At 41.5% G+C, this 25480-nt stretch overlaps 2 protein-coding genes across 2 annotated transcripts in view; one reads left to right on the forward strand and one right to left on the reverse strand.

Annotated features, from left to right (window-relative positions):
• The window catches only part of LOC128746076 (sodium-independent sulfate anion transporter-like), a 31149-nt gene extending 24286 nt beyond the window's left edge, over positions 1 to 6863 (forward strand). The window contains exons 2-4 of the mRNA XM_053843127.1: positions 5222 to 5944; positions 6005 to 6267; positions 6336 to 6863. Of these exons, the coding sequence (XP_053699102.1) occupies positions 5222 to 5944; positions 6005 to 6267; positions 6336 to 6863 (1514 nt within the window). The remainder of the gene's footprint in view (positions 1 to 5221; positions 5945 to 6004; positions 6268 to 6335) is intronic.
• Positions 6864 to 6896: 33 nt separating this feature from the next.
• Positions 6897 to 8581, reverse strand: LOC128746077 (uncharacterized). Its single transcript, XM_053843128.1, has 2 exons — positions 8055 to 8581; positions 6897 to 7991 (listed from the first exon to the last, which is right to left on the reverse strand). The coding sequence occupies exons 1-2, from the start codon at positions 8579 to 8581 to the stop codon at positions 6914 to 6916; spliced, it is 1605 nt and encodes a 534-aa protein (XP_053699103.1). The 3' UTR covers positions 6897 to 6913.
• Positions 8582 to 25480: the final 16899 nt, after the last annotated feature.

Consider the following 25480-nt stretch of genomic DNA (forward strand, 5'->3'; position numbering starts at 1 on the left):
AAATTTTCAATTTCACGATTACATTAAGTTTTATCTAAAATAAAACTATTTATATAAGATATAGATGATACTTTCGTGTAGCCAGCACTACAGTACTTATTTTAAAATTGAATCATCTTCCTAAATATGTTTCTATTCAAAGATATTTAAAAAATACTCGAAAAAGTGATCAATTTCACCCGAATTCACGGTATATATAGAATGCCAGTGTCGCTGGTGTTTCATGGATATTTTGGTGGCAAACATGTTGGATACGGGAACAACATTGTCAAATTGCCCAATAGAAAATTTTCCTGCCGACGAAATTCCCCAAAACGACCAAATCGGGTGGTTTATCCTACGTGATTTACGGAAAAGCAGAAGGATTTTTTATTGGGTTGCCTTTTCAGTTTGACAATGAGATTCTCGTTTCGAATCGAGCACTCACACATATGCGTAGACAACGAAAATACATAATTTTCAAATGTGTGATGTTTACCACGAGCACTACAGCGACACTGGCATTCTATATATATTGATTCTACTATTTCAACACATGATGTTGCCAAGAAGTCAAAAAAGTCAAGACTAAAGCTGGATTACATACTGTACAGCCTGAATTCGTTAATTGGGCCACGACTGCACTCCAGCTGATTCGCTAATTGGGCCGACTGACAGTTGTTAGAAATTTCTAAACTCGAAAATTCCATACAATTTTGACATTCAAGTTGTCACATAGCCCAATTAGCGAACGCCCAATTAACGAACCACCAATTAACGAAACTTTGCTGTATAAGATTCAAAACTGCTCAAAGAGCGATGAAACTCAGCAAACTGTTGATATAATTCGCGCTAGCAAGCTCTATACAGAGATGTTGTGTGATGAAACATACGTGAAACGTCAAGGCTGACTTTCACCGAATCCCAGGACAGGAGTTTTACACCGGAAAAGATAAGTTCAATGTGCATGATCGTTTAAAAAAGAAGAAAATGTCAAAACTGGCATAAGAATCATATTTGACAAGTTGTCTGCACTCGAAGTGAACCTTTTGTCATAAAAGGTACCATCAATAGTGAAATTTACAAAACTGAGTACCTCCAAAAACGTATGTGTCATTTTTGGAGCATCACAGAGCACAATGAAACATTACTATTTTGGCCGGATTTAGCTTCATTCGAGGCTAATTCGGTATAATTCGTCCCAACGAATATGATTCCACCGAATTGGTGGAACCGTCGAAGAACAATGAACCGGCATCAAGAAAGCCTTCATCACGAGCATTGACGAAACCCTTCGGCAAAGCGTGTAGCGGGTGAAGGAAGTGGATTTCAGATGAAACTTTTAATTAAAATTTGACAGTTCGATGGTTATGTCGCTTCGAGTGGTTAAAATCAGTTCAGAATGCCCTTGGGGCGAATGACCGTTCTACGGTAAAAGCCCTTAAAAAAAAGTTCAGAATGCTAACCATTTCAAATGTTGTCAGATTGATAGTTACAGTATCCCCCCGCTAATCCGACACCCAATAATCCGACGACTCAATAGTCCGGATCTCGCTACTCCGGAAAATTCCGAATTTAAACGTATTGTACTTGACTTCTTTCAATCGAACACTACCTTCGTTTGGTGTCTCCGTTAAAGTCAGAATGGCACTCTTTCTAACTAAATGGAAATGGCACATGGTGCTGCTTCTAACTACGTTCACTTTTGCCATGGCTATAATATTTTCATTGCTACTCTCAATCGACAATACGTTCACTTTTGCCATGGCTATAATATTTTCATTGCAACTCTCAATAGACTGATGTGCTTGCGCTTATTTCGACACTAACTAAGAATTTCAAAGTATTTTGTTGACGAAATTGAGCATTACCGAGTATAAAACATAGTTATTGCGTACTTTCGACAGATATTTTCAAAAATTTCCGGAGTTGTTTACGTATGGATGTACACTCAAGTACTTTTTTACACGGTTTAGTTTTTTGAGTATTAAGAACGGGGTAACTTAGAGACCATTCATTTATTTCTCAATACATTTGGGAGTAGCTCGACATTCCTCACGTAGGTTGTAAATAGTTCCTTAGCTGCACCGTTTTCGAGTAATCGAAAAAAACAAACCGTGTAAAAAAAGACTTGAGTGTAAACAAAACCACATTTCAAATTCACACTGACGTCAGTTTGACTGTCGGATTATCGAGTCAAAATTCGCTAATCCGGCTATAAATTTGTCGGATTAGCGGGGCGGTACTGTATTATGCTTAATGAGAGCGTATAAGGTGAGGATGAAGATATGTTTCTGTAACAGTGAATTTATTTATTCAATCCGGGTTGGAACTGAATGAATTTTTGATGTTTATTTGCTCCTATTTGATAGATAAAATTAATCTCATTTCAACCCGGGTTGAATAAACAAGTTCGTTATATGATAAGCATCCATGCATTGGTGAAAAAAATCCAAGGAAAAATCAATGAAACACATCGACGTTCTCTTTCTCACCTGTGCATATCTCATTGGCTCTCAGAATATCCCAAGTAGCCAAAAGTTCAGATAATGGTGTCTAAGAAAGGTTATGAAGCTTGCTAAGCGGCTTCATTTTTAAGTAATTAATGAACTTTGAAGTTGCCTTGAGTTCACTGCATAGAACTCTAAAGCAGCTTCGAAAAAAACTTGTCAAAAACTAAAAAATGCTAATGACTAGCAACACTTGAAATTCTATTTTTATCTGTCGACCACCTTCCACCTACCTAACATCTACATATGCTTTCATCCAATTAGACATTCTTTCTGTATGTATGTATGTATGTATGTATGGGGACTACCACCGTTCATAGCAATGGGCCTATCTTGACAAGGGGAATTGTACAAACATAACGATTGGTCACGTGTACCAGCTCCTGTATGAAGGGCAAAAATGGAATCGGTCGGCAAGCAACATCACTTGCACGTACCAGGGGTATTTAAGAATCTCCTTCCAGAAACTAGATCATATGAGTCAATCGTTAAGTAAGCCGTCCCAATGCAGAATGACCCCAACAGGTGGAGAGAAGGGCCCGCTCATTATCCAATTAAACATTCTTTCTATATAAAAACTCAGTACACAGCTACTGTTGGATTTGAACCCGGGCATTCTGCGTGATAAGCCTATGATGTAGGTAACTATCATGTTATTGATATGCTAGACAACATAAATGCGCATAGTATGAATATAAAAATCATTATTGCATTTTTATTCATGTTCATAACTACAAATGATCAATGTTTTTTTTATTTATTTGAGTCAGTTTTCAGTTCTGCTAGTCTCATGCTCAGAGGTTTGTACAAGAAAAATGAACATTTCGCGGCTACTTAGAAAGATACCTACTACAGAACTTGTTAGCAACTTAGGTTACTTCAGAACTTCATGTAGCATCCTAATAGGTTGGAAGTATTCACAGCACTTCTTAAAACATTTAGTTCTACGTATACCTGATACACACTACTAATCAGCAAGAAAGTTATACGGAACTTAATTCTAACTAATTGTGAACTTACAGGTTCGCTTCTAAAGTAAAATCCGAACTTTTGGTTGCTTGGGATAACTATCGGACTGTTGAAAATAACCATGCTTCAAAGCAGGGTTATCTTTGACAGAAGGTGAAATAACTATCGAACTGTCAAATTTTAACTAAAAACTTAAAAAATTCGCGAAATGGTTTACAGCCTTGGAAGAAGATCGACCTGCTGAAAGCCGGCATTGAGTGAGCAACAAAACAACTGCCCGTCTACGATACGCCAAACTGGAGAGGGCTGTTGAACAATCTTGTATGCGGGACGAGAGAGCCTAGAATAACTTTCTAGCCGACTAAGGAGAGACCACCACCGCCAATGGTGATATCCGTTTGTTGTACGATATTTTTCGCCGCCTTAGGGGTGTCAAGATGAAAGATGCCGCTAGAGGTCAGAGCTACTGACTGACCGTACAGAACTGTTACCGTTTGCATATTTTACCCCATATACCACGTAGGGATAGCAACGCGAGAGAACGTTTATACTGCTATTCAGTATGATGTGCGTCAATTTAATGTTGCTTTAAAGTCTAAAGTCCCGTCATACTTGTTATTGCTAGTTTTTTCAAATTATATGTAACTTATGTTATTTGTATGTTAGGAGATGGGGTAAAATTGGGCACTAAAATTATTTACATACGGTCTAAAGGTAGGTTTAGACGGTCTAAAGGTAGGTAAATAATAAATTTGTAAACACACTAAACACGAAAATTGCTGGATCTGGGAAAGCGGATACATCTGACTGGAATAAACACTGGAAGGAGAGTTGTTAGAGGAAGAAAGGGGGAAAGGAAAAGGGAGGAAAGAACAGTTAGAGATTGTAGAAGCCAATTATGTCATGCCATTTCTCATTAAGTCGCCAATGACAACGGAGTGCAATAGTTAAAAAAGTATATTAGAAAGCGAGAAATATAGTCAATTAAAGATTGAAGTAAAGGAAAACCAAAGCTGAAGTGAAGTACAGAAAGAGAAAAGATAAAATTAAAGTAAAAGTAGATAGAATCAGGTATTATTGGGGAGAAAAGGGCAAATTTAAGGTAGACATTCTAGACAGTGCTTTATCGTTCCTTCTTTCCAACCCCCAGGACCCATCATTGCTGATTTGCTCAAAGTCAACCGCGTGGCTGGTAAGCCGCGGTCTATGTCATCCGAGCGGAACGTACGGTAACGCTAGTAACGCGTAGCTGAATTGGCCCTCGGTCACTGAGGATATCCAATGCGCAACTCCATCGTCGATGTCATCAACGGCCAATAGCAACAGAAATTCGTAAACGTAGGTGGATGTGGATTGGACACACATTGAGGAAAGGAGCGAACGAGACCTGCTGAGAAGCGCTCGACTGCAATCCCCATAGAGAGCGTAGAAGAGGTAGACCTAGAGGCTCATGGTAACGCAGCTTAGCCAGCGACATCCGGGCTGTTGACGAGAACCTATGCTGGTGATAGGTAAAAGCCATGGCGGGTAACCGTCGGCAATGGAGATCTCTAATTTCATCCTTTTGTTCTGCCGGACCGGCGGACATGGACACTTAAATAAAAATAAATCAAAATAAAATAACTATTAGTACAACTCTAAGGTTTCGACTTAACGTTAATTAAAGAAGAAACAAAATAACCTACGAAATTCAATGGAAATCGATATGTCATAATGTTTATTCTATTCTGACTATTAATCATCCCTGTTATTTTTTATTTCAGGTTCTCTCCTGTACGTAATATTCGGAACTGTCAAGGAAGTTTCTATCGGACCAACCAGCTTAATGGCTTTACTTTCCATTCAGTACACGATGGACAAACCGATTGAGTACACCATAATGCTAGCATTTTTGGCAGGTGTGGTGGAGCTGCTGATGGGCGTTTTAAATCTTGGTTTCCTTGTCAGCTTCATACCGATACCGGTTACGTCGGCATTCACTTCTGCTACCTCTCTAATCATCATTGGAACACAGATGAAACATTTACTGGGTATTCCAACCGCTGGCAATGGATTTTTCCAGACTTTGTTCAAATTGTCCAGCAAGTTGACTCAGTTTAGCGGAGGTGACCTGCTGCTTGGTTCATTTGCCATCGTATTTCTTTTGTCACTTCGACAGTTGACGCGGATTCCTATCAAGGACGATACCACGACAGGAAAGTTTCTAAAGAAACTGCTATGGTACATTAGCCTGTCGCGAAATGCACTGATTGTCATCATTTCATCAACCATCGCGTACAAATGGAGCGCATCGGGTGAGGCGGTACCCTTTAAGCTTTCCGGACATGTCAAGCCTGGAATTCCCGGTTTTCAAATCCCAATACACAACATTGAAACTGGTAACACAACAATCACGTATTTTGAAGTCGTGAAAGATCTTGGAAGCGGTCTTATCCTACTTCCTCTGGTTGCAGTGCTGGCGAATGTGTCAATCGCGAAAGCATTCAGTAAGCGTGGTTCACCACGTTTGATCGTCCGGAATAATGTTTAACACCCTTGTTTTTCAGCGGCGGGAAAAATCGTTGACGCTTCGCAGGAAATGATTGCCCTAGGACTGTGCAACATCGTTGGATCATGCTTTAGCTCTATGCCAACTTGCGGAGCCTTCACCCGGTCAGCCGTCAGCCACTCGAGTGGGGTGCGAACTCCACTAGCAGGAATGTATTCGGCCATTCTAACACTGTTAGCTTTGAGTCTTTTGACGCCATATTTTTACTTTATACCGAAGACGACCCTAGCTTCGGTTTTGATTTGTTCGGTGATATTCATGGTGGAGTTAGAACTTTTCCGACCGGATGTTAACCCTATATGATAAGCATTTATTATTTCTTTTTTCAGATTGATTTCAAAATTGTGGACAAATTGCGGAAGTCGTCTGTCATCGATACTTTATCCTGGTTTGGATGTTTCAGTGTTAGCCTGTTTGCAGGCGTCGAAGTCGGTTTGTTGTTTGGGATTTTAATCAGCGTATTGGGACTTCTCAAGGTATGGGTGCGACCCGATATTAAGCAGAACGCAGTCGAGCAGCAAGGCTTCCGCTACGTAAAACTTAGCCCAGAGACGGGACTATTCTTTCCGGCAGTGGATTTTCTAAGGACGAGCGTAATCAAAGTTGCTACCGAGCGACAGGTTCCGGTGGTGATCGACTGTGCAGCGGTAATCGGGCTAGATCATACGTCAGCAAAAGGTCTAAAGGAATTAAGCAAAGAACTGGAGCAAGTGAATCAGAAACTGATACTGCTTAACCTGAAACCGCAGCTGCGAAACCTGCTGAAAGAAAAGAAATCCGATAATTTATTTATCTACTGGGAAGACGAGGGAATGGTCAGTTCTAACAATAACAGTTCGGGGCTCAATACCGAATGAAACCGAACAATTTTGTTTTATTTCAATCTCTTATTGAATTTTCTGAAACATTAAAGTTTACTTTTCGTCTGTACATTTTCTCTCAGCTTTCTTCGAATAATCTTACCGTTCTCTGTCCTGGGTAAAGTCGAAGCGAAAAATACACCACCTCGTAATCTTTTATAATCCGCCACTTGATCATCGACTATCTGTAGAACTTTTTCCTCATTCAAATCGCTTTCTGGACTTTTAACAATAAACGCAGCGGGCAGATCATTACAACCGTCTTCAGCAAGCAATCCAGCAACGCTGACTTGCTCAACTCCCGCGATTCGTTCAATAATTGCTTCTAAATCGGCAGGCGCAATATGATAACCGTGGTATTTTATTAAATCTTTCTTTCGATCGAGTATGTACAGATATCCATCCTCATCAAACAAAGCGATATCTCCAGTTCGAAACCAACCGTCCTCGCTAAGCGCAGCTGCAGTTTCCGTCCTATTATGGTAATATCCGAGCAAAGGTTCACGAAATTGCACTAGCAGTTCCCCACGTTCTCCATTACTCAAAGCCGTACCAACTTCATCAACTATTTTAGCACTAACATTCGGTAATAACTGACCTGTGGAATGTGATCTGCGTCCAAATAAGTCGCCAGCCACTGTACCTGTTTCTGACAAACCATATATAATAACAGATCGTCCATTTGGAAGAAGATCATCAAAATAATTCCGAATATTTTCTGAAACATAACTTCCTACAAATACCCAAACTTTCAAGTAAGACCAATCCATAGTTTTAGTCCTTTTATCTCGCATCAGTAAATGGATGTAGGAAGGTGAAATGCACACAATATTAACAGGGTAGTGTTGCATCAATTCAAAAAATGTATCTTCGCTAAAAGGTCTGCGCGTTATCAGTCGAGCATCACCAATAGTTAGAGATAACAGCAAACAGCACAAACCTGTACCCCAAAACAATGGGCTAAAAGCGAAGATGATACCACTGTTCATAAACATAGCCGATCCCCCACAGAGTGTAATAAGATGGGCGTGTGATAGACACACTGCTTTATTCAGTCCCGCAGTTCCGGATGAGCACAATACAACAGCCACGGTTTCGCGAGAATTTCCCACATGAGGCGGACTGCTGAAACAAGACAAAAATTTGCTTTAAACCAAACTAATTAAATTCAATCCTATTGTCACTTACAGAAAGAAATCCTCATAGCCAGTTTCTTGCAGCAAATCTTCTGCCTTTTTCACAATCGACGACTCACATTCTAGTGCATAAAGTTCTAATTCTGGTGTTCCTTTCAATTGGATTGCTTTACGTACTGTTTCAAAGTTACCGCCATCGCAGATTACAAGTTTGGGTTGCGTGATATTCATCATGTGTACCAAATCATCCAGACCATAGCTTGGAGACATCAAATGGGTTGTCATTCCCAGAGTCAACATTCCCAAAACGAGCGGCGCTAAACTTTCACTATTAGTACATGCCAGCGCTGCCATGTCACCCGCTCGGTAGCCCAGAGCTTCCAGGGTCTGAGCAGCACGTACCGTCTTCAACCGCATTTCCTCGCACGTCATTACTTGGCCCGTATCGCCGTCGATTTGAATCACCCTATTGGGTGTCCTCTTCAGTAGAGCCATGAGAACCTGGCCTAAACTGGCCTCCGGGTTTAGCAATGGTGGCTGCTTGAAACCGGACCATACTTTCGTTTCCGGATCGAACATCGGGAACAGCAATCTTTTGCAATTGTACAATCTGCACTGTATGCAATGACAGTCAATGGCGATTTATTTAAGCGGTCATCTTATCAGTTCGATTCATATACATTTACAATCAATAATGATAACGAACTCTAAATACAACACAAACAGAATCAGTCAGAATTGTACAACATTAAGCTGTAGTATATCTTAAGAGATGATCATAATTAGATTAGATGATACACCTAGGTAAATAAAACTGTGGCTAATATTTCGCAAAGGTCCCCAATTTTCTTGTTCCACATTTCTTCAAGGTATGCAAATCGTCTAAATTATATAAGTACTGACTCTTTTTTTTTGCTAGATAGTGGCGTTTTTGGTTTGAAACCATGTGAATGTCCGGAACTTGGATTTAAAACCCAAACACTTTCCGCGCTTCACGGATCTGTTATATACTGCGACGCACATAGGGTAAACCCCCGAATAAACCCTCAATATCATAAGACATCCCAGCTTGATGATTTTGTCAAATTTGATATTTGTTATTTGCTTGACTACTATCCATGCCTCATGCCTCTCGTTTGCATGCCCGCTCCTATGATCATTCTCTTAAGAACGATGTTGAACAACATGCAGGATAAGCCGTCACCTTGTCTCAACTCTCTCGTCGCGACCTGATAGGATTCGAGATTGTCTCCGAGATGCGCATGAAACGCATCACACGGTCCAATATAGTTCTGATTAGTCGCGTCAGTTTTTTCGGAAAACCGTGTTCGAGCGTTACCTGCCATAGCTGGTATCGATAGACTGTATAGTACGCAGCTTTGAAATAAATAAATAAATGTTATGAGTGGGTATGCTATATTCTCGACATTTCTACAAGATCTGTCCTACGCTGTTAGGCTATTAGGCAGCCGCCGTAACTGAGACGTGTGGGCGACGTTATAGGAAAAACCACTCGTTCATCCATTCTTCCGGTAGCTTCTTCTCCCAAATGTTGGAAATAACCCAGTATACAGCCATTGTCAGTATTTCTCGAGCATGTTTATAAAGATCTGCTGAAAGGCAGGTAGGCAACGGCTTTCTTGGTCTACAGCAACCCAATTTTTCGTTTGACTTGCAGATCAGGTGCTGGAACATTACTAACTTCCACATTATATTATATTATAACATTATATTTGTTTAGTTACTAGTAGATAGATGTTTTATCTATACCTATAAAGAAGGATTTCTGTCTGTCTGTCTGTCTGTCTGTCTGTCTGTCTGTCCTGTGTTCCTTATAGAATCAAAAACTACTGAACCAATCGGCGTGAAAATTTGCATGTAGAGGTTTTTGAGGCCAGGAAAGGTTTTAGTGATGGTTAGAGACCCCTCCCCCCACTAAGAGGGGGGGCTCCCATACAAATGAAACACAAATTTCTGCATAACTCGAGAACTAATCAAGCAAATAGAACCAAATTTGGCATGTGGGTGTTTTCGGTGACAAGAATTTATTCTAGGGTAATTTGAGACCCCTCCCCTCTTTATAAGGGGAATTATAACTCCTCTCCCCTTAAGAGAGGGGGTTTCCATACAAATTTCCTCGTAACTCGAGAACTAATCAAGCAAATGGAACCAAATTTGGCATGTGAAAGTTTTCGAGGGCAAGAAAATTTTCTATGTTGAATTAGGACCCCTCCTCACTTTAAGAGGGGGGGCTCCTGTACAAATGAAATACCAATTTCCTCATAACTCAAGAACTAATCAAGCAAATGGAACCAAATTTGGCATGTGTGTGTTTTTGGAGACAAAATTTTTTTCTATGATGAATTGGGACCCCTCCCCACTTTAAGTGGGGGGGGGGCTCCTATACAAACGAAATACAAATTTCCTTATAACTCGAGAGCTAATCCAGCAAATGGAACCAAATTTGGCATGTAGGTGTTTTTGGAGGCAAGAATTTTTTCTATGATGAATAAGAACCTCTCCCCACTTTAGGAGGGGGGGGTTCCTATACAAATGAAATACAAATTTCCTCATAACTCGAGAACTAATCAAGCAAATAGAACCAAATTTGGCATGTGGGTGTTTTCGGTGACAAGAATTTATTCTATGGTAAATTGAGACCCCTCCCTCTTTATAAGGGGAATTGTAACTCCTCTCCCCTTTAAGAGGGGGGGCTTCCATACAAATTTCCTCATAACTCGAGAACTAATCAAGCAAATGGAACCAAATTTGGCATGTGAAGGTTTTCGAGGGCAGGAAAATTTTCTACGGTGAATTAGGACCCCTCCCCACTCTAAGAGGGGGGGCTCCTGTACAAATGAAATACAAATTTCCTCCTAACTCGAGAACTAATCAAGCAAATAGAACAACATTTGGCATGTGGGTGTTTTTTTTGGTGACAAGAATTTATTCTATGGTGAATTGAGACCCCTCCCCTCTTTATAAGAGGAATTATAACTCCTCTCCCCTTTAAGAGGGGGCGCTTCCATACAAATTTCCTCATAACTCGAGAACTAATCAAGCAAATGCAACCAAATTTGGCATGTGAAGATTTTCGAAAGCAAGAAAATTTTCTATGGTGAATTAGGACCCCTCCCCACTTTAAGAGGAGGGGCTCCTGTACAAATGAAATACAAATTTCCTCATAACTCGAGAACTAATCAAGCGAATTGAACCAAATTTGGCATATGTGTGTTTTTGGAGACAATTTTTTTTTCAATGATGAATTGGGACCCCTCCCCACTTTAGGAGGGGGGGTCCTATACAAACGAAATACAAATTTCCTCATAACTCGAGAACTAATCCAGCAAATGGAACCAAATTTGGCGTGTAGGTGTTTTTGGAGGCAAGAATTTTTTCTGTGATGAATTAGGACCTTTTCCCACATTAGGAGGGGGGGCTCCAATACAAATGAAATACAAATTTCCCCATAACTCGAGAACTAATCAAGCAAATAGAACCAAATTCGGCATGTGGAGGTTTTTGGAGGCAAAAATATTTTCTACGGTGAATTAGGATCCTTCCACACTTCAAGAGGGGGGGCTTCTACACAAATGAAATACAAATTTCCTCATAATTCGAGAACTAATCAAGCAAATGGAACCATATTTGGCATGTGGGTGCTTTTGGAGGCAACCATTTTTCCCATTATGAATTAGGACTTCTTACCTTTTTAGGAGGGGGGGGGGGCTCCCATTCAAACGAAATACAAATTTGCTCATAACTTTAGAACTAATCAAGCAAATGGAACCAAATTTGGCATGTGAGAGTTTTAGATGGCAGAATTTTTTTTCTGTGGTGTATTACGACCCCTTTCCCTTTTAAGAGGGTGGGCTCCCATACAAATGAAATACAAATTTCCTTATAATTTGAGTACTAATCAAGCAAATGGAACCAAATTTAGCATGTAGGAGATTTTTGAGTCTTGAATTTATTTTATGATAGTTAGAGACCTCTCACCCCTGTGGTAGGGGGATATGGACTCTCATACAAATAAAACAGAAATTTTTGCGAAACTCAAAAACTAATCCAACTCGAGAAATTCGAGACTCTTCCATAAAACATTAAACAATAATAAGACCACAAAAACTATCTATAGTAACACTAGATCATTCAGGACGAGCCGGTCGCGAGTGTTGCCGGTGACCCGCCGTCGGAAGCGCCGCCCACTGGGGGGCTTGCAAAACTCGAGATAGTGACAAAGATCATCCGAGATTCATGATTTATGTACAGGTTAATTTGTGGCAATACGAAGTTTGTCGGGTCAGCTAGTACATAATAAAAATTTAATACGTAATACGGATTTAAAGTTTTTGTGTGAAAATTTAGGTTCTGGTTTGAGCGCCAAATGTTTCGCAGATCTGCCTGTTCGGATCAGAATACGTGTAGCTAAATCAGTCTTGATACCATAGGCGTTGCCTGGCTACGAAGATATTGAAACCCCCAGCTTCCACCTGCTCAACCTGTTGTCCCGCTACTGTGAAGTTGGTGGGATTGTCGGTGTTCACTATCATAGACCTAGTTTTTGCTACATTGACTATGAGACCTATTACCTTAGGGCTCTCGAAGAGTTCATCTACCTAGCTCTTCATATCGATTCGGTCATTGTGTGAGCAAGACAATCTCGTCAGCTGGATCAAGGTCATTTAGCTGTTCCATCATTAGTGTTCCAAGGCAATCCTCGATTTAGTGTACTGTCAATAGCTCCAACAAGTATCTAATTCATAACGATGAGAAACAGTAGCGATGATAATAATGATGATGATCCCTAGTAGCACACTTTAGGTCCATTTAGTTGAAGCAACCGAATTACGACTGAAATTAGTCATAATTTAGTTACCACAACTATTTTGTAACAACCGTACTAGTAGGGGATGATAATAACCCTATCTCACATCCAATAATACTAGTAAGAAGATTCAACGACGCCTTAAAGCTGGAAGTCCAGCCTACTTTTCCCTTCGTAAGACACTTCAATCAAGGAGCATACGCCGTCGTACAAAGCTGACGGTATATGAAACGCTAATCAGACCTCTACAAACTTGAGCCAGTAACTTTGCTTACGGAAGACACAGGTATATTTTCCATATTTGAACGAAAGCTGTTGCGGACTATTTTTGGCGGATTCAAATGGATAGCGAAGAGTGGCGTAGGCGTAGGAACCACAAGTTGCAGGCACTACTTGGAGAGATTCCGATCGTACGGCAAGAACCACCCCAGCCCTTGGCTGGTAGAAGTAAAAAGTAAGTCTCACACCAGCAGTAACTCTTATAGGATCAGATAAGACGCTATTGCTGTTCGAGCCAAAGATGCTGAAGACGCTATTGTGCAACACCTTGCACGAGAACGCTTCGCACTGAGTCTCGATGAGATGGACTAGCTTATCTGGAACCCCGAGGTTTTCGTGGTTGAGACTGTCAAACACTTTTTCAAAGTCAACGAACACCAGTAGAATAGAGTCTTGGAATTCGTTTATCTGCTCCAATATAATACGGAGCGTTGTGATATGATTTACATGGAATCCAGCTTGCTGTCGCCAGAGAGTAAAGTCGATTTTCTCCTGGATTCGGTTGAGGATCACCTTACAAAGCACTTTGAGAGTAATACAGAGTAACATGATGCCACTCCAGTTACCGCATTCAGTTAGGTCTCCTTGTTTATGGACTTTGACCAATATACCCTGCATCCAGTCTGCCGGAAAAGTAGCGGTTTCCCATATTTTTGCTGAATACCCGATGCATCATCTGGACTGGCAACGATGAGTTAGCTTTGACCATATCGGCTACAACGCAGTCTATTTCTGCTATTCCTGGCGCTCTGTTAGATTTCATAGTTTTGATGGCGGCTGTAATTTGATCAAGTGACGGCTCCATACTTAACCGCGATATATCAGAAGGAAACGCAACGAAACTTAACCTAGGCTGCCCACAAACGACAACAGCGTGCCGGCTTCCAATCTCGAAGATATCCGGTGAGAAATTCATCAGCTGAAGAATAATAGAGCCGCCGGAAAGGACCGACTCCCGACAGAGCTCTATAAAAATGTCCAAGGTGCTCAGATTTTGCTGCGTCGTCTTTCCCCTATAGCAATAGAATTCCTAGAACAGTATCAGATGGGCTTTACGGGGGCCCGTGCTACTACGGATCGTATTTTTACTCTTCGACGTCGAGAGTACAACGTGCCCACGCGTCATATTTTCATGGATTTCAGAGCAGTATACGATACAGTTGAACGGCATGCATTATCATGAGTACGGTTTTCCGCACAAATTCTGAAGCGAGTGATGTGCTACGTGCGCGTTTCGGTGACACTCTCGAGTCCTTTCGAATCGCACAGGGGGTTGCGACGCACAGTGGCACAGTGGGACGGATTTAAACATAGTGAGACATAAATAATAGCATCGAAACTATAAGACATAGCATAACAGTTGCTTCAGAAAAGTTTCTTCATTCAAAAAAGACTTTCTAGTGGTGAAAAAATATTTGGACATTAGGGTGTCCCTAAGCAGATACAAAAAATATTTTCTTAATTTTAAGTTAAAAATGGTTACTATCTTCATAAAATTTGTAGCTAAAAGATTTTTAACAAACTTTTTTGAAATAAAATCCTATTAAACTGCAATACATTAATATTTTTGCTTTGTGAAAATGGTTCAAAACTATGGTTTTCATAGTTTCAGGCTTTAAAAACGGTATGGGCACCATACGCCACTGAGCATTATCGTCGCATTGGAAAAATCCTCAATCTCAAAACTATTATATTCGCTTTGTTAATTAAAGGCACGTGAAAATTTTTTGTTGGTCGTTTGCCGAAAGGAAAGGAGGGCTCTTTTGAGCTTCGTTGGCCCTCCGGCGAAACAGGGGGTTGGTGTAGCGGGTTTTGCAAGCCGTCACCACAAAAAAATACTAAAGCACACAACGAAGAACAAGGAAATTCTTACTCGAACAATCAAAATAGACCCACGCGACGAAAAAGGACTATGGATTGGAAACTCGGGACGTGGAACTACCGATCTCTCAACTTCCAAGGGAGTATTGAACGTATCCAACGTATTGAAGAGCCGCAAGTTCGACGTCGTAGCGCTACAGGAGGTGTGCTGAAAGAGCTCAACGGTACGTACGTTCAGAGATGGACATACTATCTACCAGAGCTGCGGCAACACACGCGAGCTGGGTACAGCTTCCATAGTGATGGGCGAGATGCGGAAACGGGTGATTGGGTGGTGACCATTCAATCCTCGAATGTGCAGGTTTAGGATCAAGGGCCGATTCTTCAATATAAGCATCATCAACGTGCACAGCCCTCACCTTAGAAGTACCGATGACGACAAGGATGAATTCTACGCGCAGTTGGAGAGTGAATACGACCGCTGTCCAAAACATGAACATTGTCATCGGGGATTTCAATGCTCAGGTCGGCCAGGAGGAGGAATACAAACCGGTGATGGGAAGGTTCAATGCACACCAGCGGACCAATGAAATGGGCCTAAGACTTATCGACTTTGCCGCCTCCAAGAACATGGCCGTACCTAGTACCTTTTTCCAGTACAGAATCCATCACAAGTGCACCTGGAGGTCACCAAATCAGACAGAATCACAGATCGACAGTCGGCACTTCTCAGACATTATCGACGTCAGATCCTATCGAAACGTTAACGTTGACTCGGAGGATGGTTAAGATGCGCCCAAGACTCTCCGTTGTAAGCAACATTCGATACTGACGCCAGCCTCGGTTAGATCTCGCGTGGCTGAAGCAGCCAAACGTCGCCGCAAACTACGCGCATTCACTCGAAGCTGAGCTGCCGGAAGAGGACGAGCTGGACGAAACCCCTCTCGAGGACTGTTGGAACACTATCAAAACAGCCATCAGCAGTGTAGTTGAGAGCACCATCGGGCATGTGACCAGGAATCAGCGGAACGATTGGTTGGACGATGAATGTAGGAAGGGGATGGATGAGGAGAACCAAGATGCGTAGTGTCACACGTCAGAACGTAGGAAGACACAAACAGAAGAAGAAGGTTTCGCTGCAACCAAATCTTTCGGGACAAAAAGTGCTACCTGGAAGAGCAGGAATATGCAAAGTTGGAGCGGCTGCATCGTTCTCAGGAAACGCGAAAGTTCTACCAGAAACTGAACGGATCCCGCAAAGGCTTTGTGCCGCAAGCCGAAATGTGTCGGGATAAGACTGGCAGAATTCTGACGGACGATCGTGAGGTGACCGATAGGTGGAAACAGCACTTCGACGAACATCTGAACGGCGTCCAGGCGGAGAACCATGGCGGCGGGGAAAGCGATGTAGACGGTGCAACAAACGGGGAAGAGGTGCCAGCCCCAACGATAGGCGAAGTTAAGGAGGCCATCATGCAGCTAAAGAACAACAAGCTGGGAAAGATGGCATCGGAGCGGAGCTTATTAAAATGGGACAAGAAAAGCTGGCCGCTTGTATACACCGACTAATTGTTAGAATTTGGGAAACGGAACAGCTACCGGAGGAGTGGAAAGATGGGGTTATCTGTCCGATCTATAAAAAGGGCGACAAGTTGAACTGTGAGAACTATCGAGCGATCACCGTTCTCAATGCCGCCTATAAAGTGCTGTCCCAAATCATTTTCCGCCGACTATCACCAATTGCGAACAGATTTGTAGGAACTTATCAAGCCGGCTTCGTCGAAGGTCTGCAACGGACCTCCAAACGGGCTGTGAATACCGAGTTCCCACGCATCATTTGTTCGTTGACTTCAAAGCCGCATATGATATCATCGACCGGAAAGAGCTATGGAAAATCATGGACGAGAACAGCTTCCCCAGGAAACTCATCAAACTGATTAAATCTACGATGGATGGTACACAGTGCTGTGTTCGGATTTCGGGTGGATTGTCAAGTTCATTCGAATCACACAGAGGGCTTCGTCAAGGTGATGGTCTTTCATGCCTGCTGTTCAACATAGCGCTACAAGGTGTTATGAACCGAGCGGATATCAACACGCGGGGCACGATATTCAACAAATCTAGTCAATTCGTCTGCTTTGCCGATGACATGGATATTATCGGCAGAACATCTGTCGCGGTGGCTGAACAGTACACCAGACTAAAGCGCGAAGCAGAAAAGATTGGGTTAAAGGTAAATACGTCTAAAACAAAGTACATGCTGGCCAGCGGAACCGAGGCCGAACGACACCGCTTGGGCAGTAGTATATTAATCGATGGCGATAAGTTTGAGGTAGTCGATGAATTTGTCTACCTTGGCTCACTGGTAACGGCGGACAATGATACCAGCCGTGAGATTCGGAGGCGTATTATCAGCGGAAGTCGTGCTTACTATGGGCTCCACAAGCAATTGCGGTCGAGCAGACTAAGTCCCCGTACAAAGGCACCCTGTACAAGACGCTTATTAGACCGGTTGTTCTCTACGGGCATGAAACGTGGACAATGCTCGAGGAGGACCACCGAGTGCTCGGAGTTTTCGAACGACGAGTGCTTAGAACGATCTTCGGCGGCGTACAGGAGAACGGAGTATGGAGGCGGAGGATGAACCATGAACTCGTACAGCTCTATGGCGAACCCAGTATCCAGAAGGTGGCAAAAGCTTGACGGATGCGATGGGCAGGGCATGTTGCAAGAATGCCGGACACCTACCCTGCAAAGATAGTGTTCGCCTCAAATCCGCTAGGAACAAGACGACCAGGAGCGCAGCGAGCAAGATGGTTAGACCAGATGGAGCTAGCTCTGGCGGAGAGTACTCGGTGTCCGAGAAACTGGAGAGCGGTAGCCCTCAACCGAGTTACATGGAGAAACTTTGTTCAATAGGCAATAGGTCTTAGGACGGCAAGCCACCTAAGTAAGTAAGTAGAAATTTTTTGTTAGGTCATATTCACATCAAGCAATTTGGAGATAAATAATCGAGTTGCATAAAACATAACTACTTTTCGTTATCATGTTCTATTTCTGTACTTAAAAATAGATAAATGTAGTTCTGCGTCAAGATCAAAAATATATTATAGAATAGTAGTAATCATCTTTATGTTTATGTTAGAATTTAAACATGATATCATACTAGGTTAACGTGGAGCGCTCACAATTCACTTTTTTACTTCTGCTAAAATCTGCAACGGGTTAAGCGACTATCTTATTTGTTTTGGATTTTATGCTTCTCCAATCAATGAGGCGCAAATGCACTTGCATCAAACGAAATCACTATAACGAAACGTGCTCTCTAGTTTGCTGTTCGGTTAGCTGCCTTCCAGTCCAGCAGAGACTTTCCTCTCGCCCGGACAGGTGCAGCTGTCTGTTTAAAGTTGTGGCCAATTTAGTTTAATGTTTTTCAAAGGGCGACCGCATCACGATCGCAAACGCACAAGCCAGTTGAGCTGTTTAAGCTGTCCACTAGGTATTAACAGTTCACAATTTACGAGCAGCCATATAGTAGTATTTTTCCCAGATGGAGAGGTCGATTCCATTTTAAAGACTAATTGCTTACATTGTAGTAAAAATTATGAAATTTCATTGGAATGCATGCATAATGAATTGAAAATCTTTCATGAGAGCACACAATCTAAAACTAAGAATGAGTACTCGGCATCATCATGAGTATTCTGAAGGCATGCAACATCGCTTTTGGTATAAAATTATTAATTAGAAAATCTATCGCAGATTCTACAAATCGGTTTTTATGATTTTGCTGTTTTATTCAAGAATACCATCGTCATTCGTTTGAAAAACCGGTACTTTGTATTGAAGAATAAAACAGTTTATGTTACTCAAGCATAATAAAAAAAACTCATATAGAAATAATACCGACAATACACAGGATTTCTTTACTTTCGGATTGGCGTGCGCCTTACAAGACGCCCCATTGCGTTCGTTTCAATGAACGCAATCGGACCGGACCGATGGGCGAAGTTCTTCAATTAATATAAATGAAATAAATACACAGACTAATGCGAAAATGACTGATGATGCCGAGTGGAAGTGTTATGCGATGAAAAACTGGTATTTTCTTTCTTCATTTTTTCTACTAAGTAACACGAGCCTTTGAGGAAAACTATGGTTCAGCACGCGTAGGGGTGTCTGTTTTGCTTACTGTTGCTTCGAAGATGCATACTTACGATCTATCGCTGAGGTGATCGACTTAGAAACTAGTAATAAATTACATGCATCGTTAGTCTGCAAAAAATAGTACATATATAATTTGTTTCAGCGCTGATACACATACAAAACATTTGTGTCATAAACATGTCATTTTACACCAGAGGCATCGAGTTATCGTTAAATCTTGCACTTTGTTAATAATTAACACATTAAAACTAAACCAACAGTTAAAATGTAGTAAGGTTTTCCCTTCTAAACCATCGTTGCAATCTCCGCTGGCGTGCGAAACAAAAATGTGAAAATACGAACACTCCTAACCGAACCACCCTCAGCGTGCAACCGCTGTCGGTGAACCGCAAGGCTTTAGAGGAGCCCAACAGAAAAATGCTTTCCAATCTTGTTGCTCAGTTCTGTATTTGCGCGCGAATTAGACGGTTTGACCAGGAAAGTGTTTAGTTACGGTGGCTATCGAGCACTGCAACCCGCAGCGCAGGTTGACGGTTCGGAACTTCATATGTACTGGCTTCCTAAGGTCAGTGGACCCTTTCGATTGGGATCGATGATTAAGACGAAACAAATTTGGTTGCTAAGAAGGTACATTGCAAGTAATTTGTTTTGCTGGAAAAGGCGCGGCCATTAACTAATTGGGAATCAAACTATTTTTGAGTTGGGAAACAACAGGTTGCATAACAAACGGAGTTCAAATGTGAAATGCAAAAGTGCGTACCACTAGGCGCAGCCCACCGAGTGAAGTTTCATTGCAATAACACCGACCGTTTAATGTAGCTACAGTTGCATAAGAATGCAACCAATGAATGCATCGGTTGCATTACTAGCAGTGTGTTCAAATCCCAACAGAAAAAAAACTCCATGATACGTAGTTTTACATAACAACCTGCTAAAGTTGGCTCATTAGATTAGTGATTGGAAATAGACTGTTGAACTCATTATTTTGTCTGTTACAAAAAGACCTTTTGTTATTTCGATCTAAGGAATGTTACAATCGGGGTCGTCGAGAGCGAATTTGGATGCTCGGACAACACAATGTGTTCTTATGTGTTTTAGCACTATATTTGTTGGAATTGTTCAAATTTGTGATAGGGCATGGAATGCTCGGAAAGTTTCCAATTAGCCCGCACTATTTTTGCGTCTTACAATCTCAAAGAACCAATCTATCAACACGAGATTAATGAGCAAGCAAAGTAGTATCTAGAAATAGTGACAATTTGCCCCTTCAGAATATGGAGAACCGAACGAGGGACCAAAATAAAAGTAAGCCTGAGAAACTAGTGCCGTATCCAATTTCAAGTTAGTTTTTTTAACAAGCTCCAATTTTTGTGTATAATAAAAATTATTGTGATTTTGATGATTTCATTCAACTCATTAGGGTGACACATATTTTTGTTTTTTAAATTATTCATTATTATAGTGCGTCCAAAAAGGATTAGTGTCTTCAGAAAAATTGTAGAACACACTAACGGGTTACTGTTTGAAATTTATTTCTCATGCTGTCAAAAAAAGACAATGATACTTGAAGATTTACCGTCATCCGGGGCGAGATTGTGCCAAAAAAGCATACGTTTTTATTCTTGAACTCAGTATACACACAATTTAGGAAATAAGTTGATTTAAAACCTGTCAATATATACAAAATTGTTCAATTAACAACTACCGTAGAGATGGTTTAGTTACAATGCAACCTAATTTTACTGGAAGTGCATAAACTTTGGCACAATCTCACCCCTTCTAGGGGGTGACATGGTGCCAAAAACATAAAGTTAAGGTAAATACCTAAGCAGTGAATATTAGCATATTTATAAACAATACACATAAATATCAGTATAAAGTAGGTCATATGGGGCCGTTCATGAACTAAGTGGACTATTACGGGCAGGTGGTCAACCAAAAACAACGCAATATACAAAAAGTATGAACGAAAATAACCCGGGGAGGTCTGAAATAATAAAAAATGAGTTCGTAGTCAATGGACAGCCTTTATATAGCCAGTAGCGTTTCTAGGATTATGAGAGGGAGATATATGGAGGGCGTGTATCCTAAGGGGGCATACCTTTTTGATCATTTAACAAATGTAATCATTACTTCGTTCGAGAACCCGCGGCCACAGGACATGTGGCCCACCCCACCTCCCTCACCCCCTTTTTAAAACTTGCAATTTATACACGGTATAATAATATTTGTCTTATATTAGAGCGTTTATTCAAAGCATCTGCAATTTCCAGAGAAAAAGTAAAAATTAGTTTAAAATATTTAGCAGACCTACGATGCTGTTTGCTCCAAAATGGATGATGCACCCTAATCTGTCAGAATATTGTGCTCAATAATAAAGAATGTGAGTGCCTGGTGTATACTGACGTATTTTTGTTGTGTATGGGAAATCCACAAATTGGATCGATCATTATGGCTTGGCACAATCTCCCCCCGTGAAGCTCGAAAAGTACAAAGTTTCGAAAAATATTATTTTCGTTACCAAAACTTATTCAACGCCTTTTAATACATTGTAAATGATTAGTTTATATACCTTCAAAATAGCTACTTGATGCGATTTCTTGTTTGGGTTGGTTTATGCGGGACATTTTTTACAAACGCTATTTCCGAGTATTTTTGATCGCGAACTTTGAAACCCTGTTTAGGCTAAATAGTTTGCTATATTATCTGTGTTCCATTCTAAGTTATGATTAAATATGTTATGTTCATCATCATTTTGAAATCAGGACACCAGTTTCCATAGATATAATAAATTTTCACAAATAAACATTTTTGGTTTTTGGCACAATCTCACCCCCGTGGCACAATGTCACCCCGGATGGCTGTACTGAAATTAAAGATACATTGTCCATTGTTGAAAAAATGGAATAGAAGCTTAGCCGAACAGCCGATTACGGACCGTTTTCAAATGTTCACTAATTTAAAAACGGTCCGTAATCGGCTGTTCAGCTAAGCTTCTCTTTGATGTCGGAACAGGAGCGCTATACGACCGTCATGTCAACTTTGCGAATGCATCTCTTGATTCTACCAATCAACTGTTTGCAATTTGTGGCTCTCCAGTTATTTTTGTACACCAAGGAGCTGAAAATCCCGAAGAAAACTTCGATTGGCCGACACTGAGGCAGATTTGTCGGGGTTTCAGTACAAATGGAATCGAAAGAGTAATCAGGAACTTTTTGGTGTAATATGATGAAGCTTTATCCGGCCAAAAAACGTATTGTCCATCTATATGATATTTTTGTAGAAACGAGATCAAAATTTTCTTCAAACATTCGTTCTGGTACACATCTTGATTGATAACCAAACCAGAGGGCTTCAGACATGGCTTACAAATACCTCTCTCGAAAATGGCAATGAGCAGCATCACCTTTTCTTCAAATTTACTTTTTAACTTGTATTTTATGTTCGGAGATGTGCATCTTCGAAAGAGGAAAGTAACTTTCGTCGCCCAAAACAATGCATTTTCGGAATAATTTTTAATCAACTAACCAGTATTAGGATTCTAACGTCGAAATCTGTTTCTCAGTGTATTTCGGAGCTCTTGTCTTCTTTCGGCACTTAATTCCAACTCTTTTCAATGTTTTGCAGATGTACTAGTGGAAACAGTTGAACTTTTTTGCGGCATCTCTTGTTGTAGGCGGCATGAGAAAGAGAACGAAGTCCTTCTACGTTCATAATTTTGGCTGGTGCTCCACTGCCTTGCTTGCGACTAGTTGCTAGGGATCTTAGAATATAGTAAATGGTCGAAGCCACAACATTTTCGCTTTTAAAATGATGCACCGTATACTTTTTGCCGAGATCTTTGTGCAATTCGTTGAAGTGTACAACACGCACGCTAGATGCTTCTTGTTTTGAAGCCATTTCGAGTTAAACTGGATAAGCATAAACAAAACAAAAATTACTGACAGAAAGAGGAGAAAAAGAGTTCACACATAACACTCTCATTTCTCCCTGAGCTCGTTTGTTATTGAGTATAGGGGCCTCGAAAAAATTCCAAAATTTCCCTTGTTCCTTCTAGGTGACACGCAACAAAGTCTAATCTTAATCTTTATATTGGTTCAGCGTTGCGTCGAATGTTCAGATCTGTAATGACCATTCACGGTTTTCTTAAAAGCAAAATACTGACCACAAACTGGGTACACGCGGCTTGCAAGATCTTTGGCAACAGAGAAACAATAGTATAAACTGATCGTTGTTTTTGACCTCAGAAGGCTCTGGAACAAGTAGTCCGGTTGCAGTTTATCTGGACAAGGCAGACGAAGAGTCCCTTCCGGTTAAATACTTATAAGGTTGCTATGCATTTCCTTGCAACATGAAGCCGGAATTCTTCAAAATTTACCTCATAAATTTAAAACTGTTTGTAACATGTAACATGAGTTATTGTACAAAAATTGAATTTTTCATGTTTTTTCCCCCCCCTCTCCCCCAAATAAGATTTTGTAAGATTTTTCGGAAAGCCACCCCCCCCCCCTTTCCCTTACGTAATTAGTGTATGGCCCGTTTATGATGTACACAACTGACTTTTAAAAGAAATCTGACTTAATTGGCCTAACGTCTTATGACAAGGCCTGCGCAGTATAATTTCTCCATCTGTTTCGGTCCATGGCAACTGATCGCCAGTTCCGCGGGCACCCAGTGCTCGCCAGATCTCGCTCCACCTGGTCTTGCCACCTCGCTGGGGGTACCCCTCTTCGTCTTGTTCCTACCGGATTTAATGCGAAAACCATTTTTGCAGGATAGTTGTCCGGCATTCTAGCAACATGTCCTGCCAAACTTATCCGGCCAGCTTTAACCACTTTCTGAATACTTGGTTCGCCGTAGAGACGCGCGAGCTCGTGGTTCATTCTTCGCCTCCTTACACCGTTCTCTTGCACTCCGCCAAAGATAGTTCTTAGCACCCGCCGTTCGAAAACTCCGAGAGCTCGTAGGTCTTCTTCTAGCAGTGTCCACGTTTCGTGCCCGTAGAGGACAACCGGTCTAATTAGCGTTTTGTACAGTGTGCACTTTGTACGGGGGCTCAAATAGTTCGACCGCAAGTGTTCGTGGAGTCCGTAGTAGACCCAATTTCCGCTGATAATACGTCTTTTAATCTCACGGCTGGTATTGTTGTCCTCTGTTGCCAGCAAGCCAAGGTATACGAACTCGTCGACTATCTCGTACGCACCCCCTTTGACTACCACGGTACTGCCCAAGCGGGCCCTGTCTCGCTCGGTCCCGCTCGCCAGCATATACTTCGTTTTAGACGTATTTATATTCAATCCAATCTTCTCTGCTTCGCGTTTCAGTCTGGTGTACTGATCTTCCACCGCCTCAAATGTTCTGCCGACAGCGTCCACGTCGTCTGCAAAGCAGATAAATTGACTGGATTTATTGAAAATCGATCCCCGCATTTCGATCGCCGCTCGCCTTATAACACCTTCAAGCGCAATGTTGAATAGCAGGCAGGAAAGACCATCTCCTTGTCGAAGTCCCCTGCGAAATTCGAATGGGTCCGACAATCCACCCGAGATGATAATGATAAGTTGCCATGATAAGTCTAGTAAGCTTACCCGGAAAGCCGTTTTAGTCCAAAATTTTCCATAGCTCTTGTCGGTTTATGCTATCATATGCGGCTTTGAAATTGATGAACAGGTGGTGCGTGGAGACTCGGAATTCGCGGCACTTCTGGAGGATCTGCCGCAGGGTGAAGATTTGGTCCGTTGTAGACCGACCCTCCATGAAGCCGGCCTGGTAGCTTCCCACATATCTATTGGCTATTGGCGATAGTCGATGAAAGAGGACTTGGGACAGCACTTTGTAGGCGGCAGGATAGTGATGGCTCGGTAGTTCTCACAATCCAGCTTATCACCTTTCTTGTAGATAGGACAGATAACCCCGTCTTTCCACTCCTCAGGTAGTCGTTTCGTATCCCAAATCTTGACAATCAGTTGATGCAGACAGCCGGCCAACTTGTCCTGGCCCATTTTAATAAGTTCCGCTCCAATGTCATCCTTTCCCGCTGCTTTGTTGTTCTTCAGCCGCTGGATGGCTTCTTTAACTTCCCTTATCGATGGGGGTGGCACATCTTCGTCGCTTGCTGCACCAATGTGGTCACTTCCTCCGCTATCATGGTCTTCCACCTGCACGCCAAAAGAAATCTCTATGTCTCAATGGTTGCAGGTGTTGTACTTATGAAACCCCGTCCACGTCCAACGATCTGATATAGTCCTACGTCATTCTTTCGTACAACACCTAGGGCTGTATAACTTGTAGTTTTTACATTAAAATTCATAGAAAAGACAAAAAATATGCGCCAGCTTGGGCCAGTAGACTTAAAATTGCATTTGCTATTAATTTTAAAATAG

Source organism: Sabethes cyaneus, chromosome 1 (assembly GCF_943734655.1).
Source record: "Sabethes cyaneus chromosome 1, idSabCyanKW18_F2, whole genome shotgun sequence".
NCBI lineage: Eukaryota > Metazoa > Arthropoda > Insecta > Diptera > Culicidae > Sabethes > Sabethes cyaneus.